The 6652-nt window shown below is 44.8% G+C and overlaps 1 protein-coding gene across 1 annotated transcript in view; it reads right to left on the bottom strand.

The window, feature by feature from the left end:
• LOC122563907 (protein yippee-like 2) overlaps positions 1-3632 on the bottom strand; it is a gene marked incomplete at its 5' end in the record, with an annotated part of 14995 nt that extends 11363 nt beyond the window's left edge. The window contains one exon of the mRNA XM_043718144.1: positions 3583-3632. Coding sequence (XP_043574079.1) covers positions 3583-3632 — 50 coding nt within the window. The remainder of the gene's footprint in view (positions 1-3582) is intronic.
• Positions 3633-6652: the final 3020 nt, after the last annotated feature.

Genomic DNA, 6652 nt, shown 5'->3' with positions numbered 1-6652 from the left:
GGAAAAAGATAGGGAAAAGATGATTAAATATTGTTGCTTTGTATGGACTAAGGAATCCATTCTTCGTCCCGCCGTCTTCTGGCCAAGTACGGGTTAGACGAAGACTGGGTTTGTAAACATTTGAATTTATATGTCAATGAGAAACAGCCTTACAGTTAGGAGGAATCAGATTATGCTTCAAGTCGGAAGGGCTAGGAGCTGGAGGGCTACGGAGCGTACACTTTGTAACTAAATCATGGCCAGACATCCAGAAAAATTTCAGAAGATAGAGGGGTGGAGCAAGGAGCACCTAGAGGTGTTGTTGGAAGCTCAGAGAGTGTCTGTGGGATACGGTGTGTGTGTGAGAGAGAGAGAGAGAGAGAGAGAGAGAGAAAGAAAAGAATGAGAGAAAGAGGGAAAGGCTTGAGAGAGAGAGAAGGGGAGGAGTTTAAACTGACACAGCGGCCAGCAGACTGAAAAAGGTGTATCCAATGGCCCTTTAAACTGCAACTCTAGACTCAAAAACTCTCTGTAAAGGAGAGAGAGAGAGAGAAAGAAAAGAATGAGAGAAAGAGGGAAAGGCTTGAGAGAGAGAGAAGGGGAGGAGTTTAAACTGACACAGCGGCCAGCAGACTGAAAAAGGTGTATCCAATGGCCCTTTAAACTGCAACTCTAGACTCAAAAACTCTCTGTAATCATGTAAAAGGCTGGCCTCTGGAATTAACTGCTACTCCGTGTAGCAAATACATGCAGACGTCACAGTGAAACTAATGGGTAGAGTGGTGGTTAACAGAAGGGGACTAGCTAAAAGCTCCAGTAACAGGGCAGGATGGCAATGGGAACAATAATAACAAGGGGGTAGGGGTATAGGGCCAAGGTGTAGAAAAGAAGAACCTTTTTTCAACCTTCACCTCACACAGTCTGTGAGTTGGTCGGTGAATTGTAAACAGACCCTCTTTCCGAAAGTTATAACAGGTGACAGTGAATGGAAAAAGCTTTTGACAAGTGATATAACAATATTTAAAGAACTGAGTTTATTGACTCGCTCCTGAGAGTAACAGCAACTGGTCTGAGGCAGCTGCCCTTACTGAAGAATAACTGCCCAACAACATGTCCCTATCTCCCACCTTCTGTCTGTGCACACACTCATTGGATAATGTTAACTCAAGAAACTCAACACCATCCAGGGCAAAGCAGCCCATTTCATTGGCACTCTACCCACCACCTTCAACATACACTCCCTCCACCACTGATGCTCAGTGGCAACAGTACCATCCATAAGATGCACTGCTGAAATTTCCCAGGCTCCTTCAACAACACTGCCTCAATCAGCTAAAAGGACAAGGCCAGCAGATAGATGGGAAAACCAGCTGCAAATTGTCCTGCAAGCTGCTTAACATCCTGACTTGTAAATATAATTGCTGTTTCTTCATTGTCACTGGTCAAAATCCTGGAACTCCTCCCATAAAAGCACTGTGAACCTACAGCCCATGGGCTGCAGTTGTTCAAGAGATCAACTTGACATCACCCTTTCCGAAGGCAATTAGCAATGGCTAATAAGCGCTGGACTTACCAGCAACATCCATATGTCCAGTAAATAGAACTCAGTGAATGTCAAATCATAGAATAGAATCCTTATGGTGTGGAAAGCAGGTCATTTGGCCCATCGAGTCAATAACAAACCTCTGAATAGCATCCCACCCACTCCCTATCCTATCCCTGTGACTCTGCATTTCTCATGGCTAATCGACCCAGCCTGCACATCCATGAACACTACAGGGCAATTTAGCATGGCCAATCCACCTAACTTACACATGTTTGGATTGTGGGAGGAAACCGGAGCACCTGGAATCCCACGCAGAAACGGAAGAAAGTGCAAATTCCCCACAGAAAATTGCCAGAAACTGGAATTGAGCACAGATCCCTGGTGGTGTGAGGCAGCAGTGCTAACCACTGAGCCACTGTGCACCGTAGACATCAGGCAGGGATACTGCTGTTCTACTGTCTGACCTTTCATTTAGACAATTACAGTCTTCAGCCTGAAGTAAGTACAAGAATGTGCTGGTAGTAGATAATCCTCACCAGGTTTTTACTAAATTCTCCACTGACCTGATTCGCAACATAGAGTGAGACAGGACAACAGGATAAGGAAATGGGACAGTACAGATCTACATAGCTTACTAAAACTGAAGGAAAGTATTGTGGATGCTGGAGATCTGAAATAAAAATAGTAAGTGCGAGAGAAATTCAGTAAATCTGGGAGCATCAGATTAGACTCAAAACGTTAACTCTGTTTCTCTCTCCTCAAATGCTGTCAGGCTGCTGAGTTCCTCTAGCACTTTCTGGTTTTATTCGGTAAGCGACTATTAATCTATCTTGATCAGTCCGTCGGTGTAACATGGCAAGGGAGGGTGCACGATCAAACTGGTAAAAGAGCCAGTTTCAGTAGTGCTGTATAAAGGGAGGATCTGCATTTTCATAGCATCCTTTCATGATCTTTGCAAACAATAAGTGTAGTCACTGTACACAATGACTCTGCAAACAGCTCATCATCCTCTGCCATTTCCGCCATGTACAATCAGACCCCACCACCAGAGATATATTTCCCTCCCCACCCCTACATGCATTCCGCAGAGACTATTCCCTCTGTGACTCCCTTGTTAGGTCCATGCCATCCACCAACCCACCCTCCACTACCGACACCTTTCCTTGCTGCCGCAATAGATGCAAAACCTACGTCCACACCTCTGCCCAAGGTCCCAAAGGAACCTTCCACAACCGGCGGAGATTTTCCAGCACATGCTGCACATCTATTGTATCTATTGCTATCGATGTGGTCTCTTCTACATTGGGAAGACAGGATGCCAACTTGCGGAATGTTTCAGGGAACATCTCTGGGACACACGTACCAAACAACCCCACTGTCCTGTGGCCAACCACTTCAACTCCCCCTCCCACTCCACCAAGGACATGCCAGTACTGGGCCTCCTCCACCACCAAATCCAAGCCACTGACGCCCGCAGGAAGAATACATCATCTTCCACCTTGGGACCCTCTAACCACATGGCATCAAAATCAACTTCACCATTTACCTCATGTCCCCTCTGCCCTCATCTTATCCAACCCTCTACCTCGGCACCGCCCTCTTGAACTGTCCTACGATCTTCCTTCCCACCTATCTGCTCCACTCTTCCCTCTGACCTATCACCATCACCTCCCACCTGCATCTACCTATTGCCTTCCTAGCTACCTCGCCCTCAACTGCTAGTTATCTCTCAGCCCCGTTCCCTCCCCCACATTCCTGATGAAGGTCTTATGCCCGAAATGTCAATTCGCCTGCTCCTTGGATACTGTCTGACCTGCTGTGCTTTTCCAGCACCACATTTTTTCAACTCTGATCTCCAGCATCTGAAATCCTCACTTTCTGCTGGTATACAATGACCGGTCAAAGAGAAGAAACAGGAGGAAAGGACTGTGCAAATATTACAGAGTGAAGTAGGACAGGGAGAATGGGAGGGATAGGGAGTGAAGATAATTTTAAAGTGGACGGGCTAGGATGGAAGAAAGGAGCTACCTGATCTGGCTTTGTCCTGTGATACTCACACTGAGTTGAACAGGTAAGCACGACCTTGGCTCCCTTGAAAAGACTGAAAAGGAGAAAAGAGAATAAATCAATGCCAAACCTCGCACACATGTACAGTAATAGTGCCTGTGCCTGGAGGATGATCAACTTGGTGAAAGACACTCTTTGGTCTGTCCAAAACCTGTTGGTCTTCCTGAGCAAGGAGTTGACCGTGAATGAATGTTGCAGTCTGCATTCCAAGATCCAGAACTACATGCTGAGGGATGCAATAAAACTTGGGGAAGCTGCTGGGAGGGTGCAGTCAGGAAAGACCATTGTCCAAGGTCTTTCTGCTGAAGTTAAATGGGGGTCCGTTCAGTTACTGGACTCTCGTCATGCCTCAAATGCATATAAATATAACCTGGATCAAGTAAGAGATGCCTTTGGTTTCTTTGGACAGAGTCAAACTCCAATGTTTGCTTGCTTTCTTGATATGCTACTGTACAGCACTGAACGGAGTTTGTGACTATGTATATATAAAGATATTTTTTATGAATAATGTCTATTTTTAAATAAAAAACACTGATGCACACACACATACACTCCAAAGTAAATTAAAAAACACATGGACACTAACACACACATACATACACTATTATCCACAAACACAAACATAGACACAAACACGTACGGAATAAAACCATTAAGGAAAGATCTTGCAATTTTACATCATCTTCCACAACCTCAGGGCATCCTAAAGTACATTATGACCAACAAAACACTTTTAAAATTACAGTTACTAGTTTTATGGAAAGGAAGACGGAAGTCAATTTGCAAGGGGAAAACACCACAAACAGATCATTGCTCTTAGGAATAATCATTGACTAGGACACCAGGCAGAGAGCTCCTCAGCAAATTTGTGCTGTCAGATACACGGCTCCTCACTCCATGAGGGGGCAGACAAGGGGTTTTGGTTTAACCACCCACCCAGATAAGAGTGCAGGAGCAGCAAGGGGGAGCAGCACAAGGCTCAGGTTTCTGCAGTGTGAATAGAACACAAGGACCTTTTATCCCAGAGCGTTACCCTGTCTCAGCTCAGAATTTGCTGGGAGGTGCCAAAACAGTGGGTGGCCCTTTTGTGCCCATTTCTCACAGTTCACTGTCCAACCCTCCCACGATGATAGAGGCTTCAGAGCTGGTGGTGTCCCCACTTGAGTCATGTCGCCTCCCTCTGCACCTTGGAGGGGGCATCAGAAAGTACTTCTGACCCCAGCAAATGCCAGACTCATTCGTTGAGACTTCCCAACAGAGCAGGGCTGAGAGGAGAAGTATTACAGCTGGCCCACCAAGGCTGCCTCATACTCCAGATGGAGAATCATTGCAATTTTCTATCAGCCCCCACTTTCCTCACAGTACTACTGCCAAAAAAGCCTTATTACCATCCATAGGTGGAGGCAAAGCTAAAACAAAACCCAGTCCTGTTCTGGTGTGACTGACTCCTGCAGTGACTCCAAACCATGGTTTATCTTCAGTGACTTTAAACTCCTGCACTGAAACAGCACAGTGAGTGACCTAGCTATGTTCACAGTTCTGTCACCTCACCTGGGTTTCAGTGGGGGGCTATTTAATATGGGGTTGGCAGGGGAGCTGCTGACGGACTGTGACAAAGTTGGACTCATCGCATACTGCAACTCTGAAACAGCTTTCCTCAATGATGTCCTTTAAAAAGATCTATTTCTGTTCAATTGTATCATAGGTACATACCACTTGTACAGTATTATGTCTATTAAATTGTTTCATTCTGAACTTCATATCTTTCACAACTTTTAGGTTTAATGACTGGACTATTATTAAACTGAGCTATCATCTGAAATGCACAAAGGGCAACTGAAGTATGTTCAGTTAAAGCCATCAAAAGGGAACCGGAGAAGTACTTGCAAGGATATGAAGAAAGGATCTACAACTCACTGACTTCTTCTTCCAAAGAGCTAGAACAGGCACAATGGGATAAATGGTCTTCTTCTGTGCTATCCAAAATCTAAACTCACTAGACAGAGTGGATGAGAGAGATGTCCAACTGCAACACACCCTCTGAATTCCTCACCTACCCTGTGGGAGTGGTGCTGGGTAAAGTAAGTGGGGACGTTAAACACTTACAAACCTTTTAAAGATTTTGAGGTTTCCTGCCTCAACTACCCTCCCTCCCTGGCACTGCATTCAGAATTCCACCATCCTCTGGATGAAGTTATTTTTCCTCAAACACCCTTATGATTATATCCCTTCGTTGCAACAAGTTTCTGAGACTGAACCACACTTTTTTTTAATGGGCGAGGGTCAACAAAAGTACTGAAAAGATGTTGATTGGATCTCCCTCTCCACTCCTTAGTGATACTGGCCAACTGATCTCTACTTTCACATTGCATTGAGTAAGGAAGTGACTTAATTAAAAACAAAAGAGGGATCCTGTATCATTAATAAAATCAAACTGTGCACACATTTTTAAAAGTAATTTTGACACAATTCATTCACAAGTTTGGAAAAAAAGACAACCTTTGTGCTTCTCTGTGCTCAGTGTCTCTCTCTCCCTCTCTCTCATGTTAAACCCGACAGTAATTTTTTTCACTATTCCTGCTTGTTATTTCAGCAAATACCACTGGTGCTGATGCTATTTTTGTGAAACGCCTGAACAGCTTCTTTCACAGAAGGAGCTGTTTAAAGAAGGCAGGGGCTGGAAAATATTGGATAACGTATTCCATGTGGCTCACAAAGGTTACTTCAGGCAAGTAACAAAGACTCATTTAAGTGGAAGCTGGATAAGGGCAAGAGGGAGAAAAGATCTGCTGAGACAGATGAAGTCAAGTGGGAGGAGGCTGCTTGGTGTAGAGCAGAACTCCGAGCACAGACCAGATGGACCAAATGGTCTGGAAATTCACAGGACGCATTAACCATTTGAATGCCCTGCTTCTCCCAGAGGCTATGTGTTTTGAAAACCTGCAGTTCACCATGGGGCTGAACTCTTAATGATAGAAAAATTCCTTGCATATTGGTTTGGAGTCTCAGTCAAAAGATCCAAGCACTTTGCCACAGAGATCTCCTGTTGAAACAGAGCGC

The sequence above is a fragment of the Chiloscyllium plagiosum genome, chromosome 28, assembly GCF_004010195.1.
Source record: "Chiloscyllium plagiosum isolate BGI_BamShark_2017 chromosome 28, ASM401019v2, whole genome shotgun sequence".
Classification (NCBI taxonomy): Eukaryota; Metazoa; Chordata; class Chondrichthyes; order Orectolobiformes; family Hemiscylliidae; genus Chiloscyllium; species Chiloscyllium plagiosum.
The sequence above is the reverse complement of the archived record's forward strand: the minus strand, read 5'-3'. Positions and strand labels throughout refer to the sequence as shown.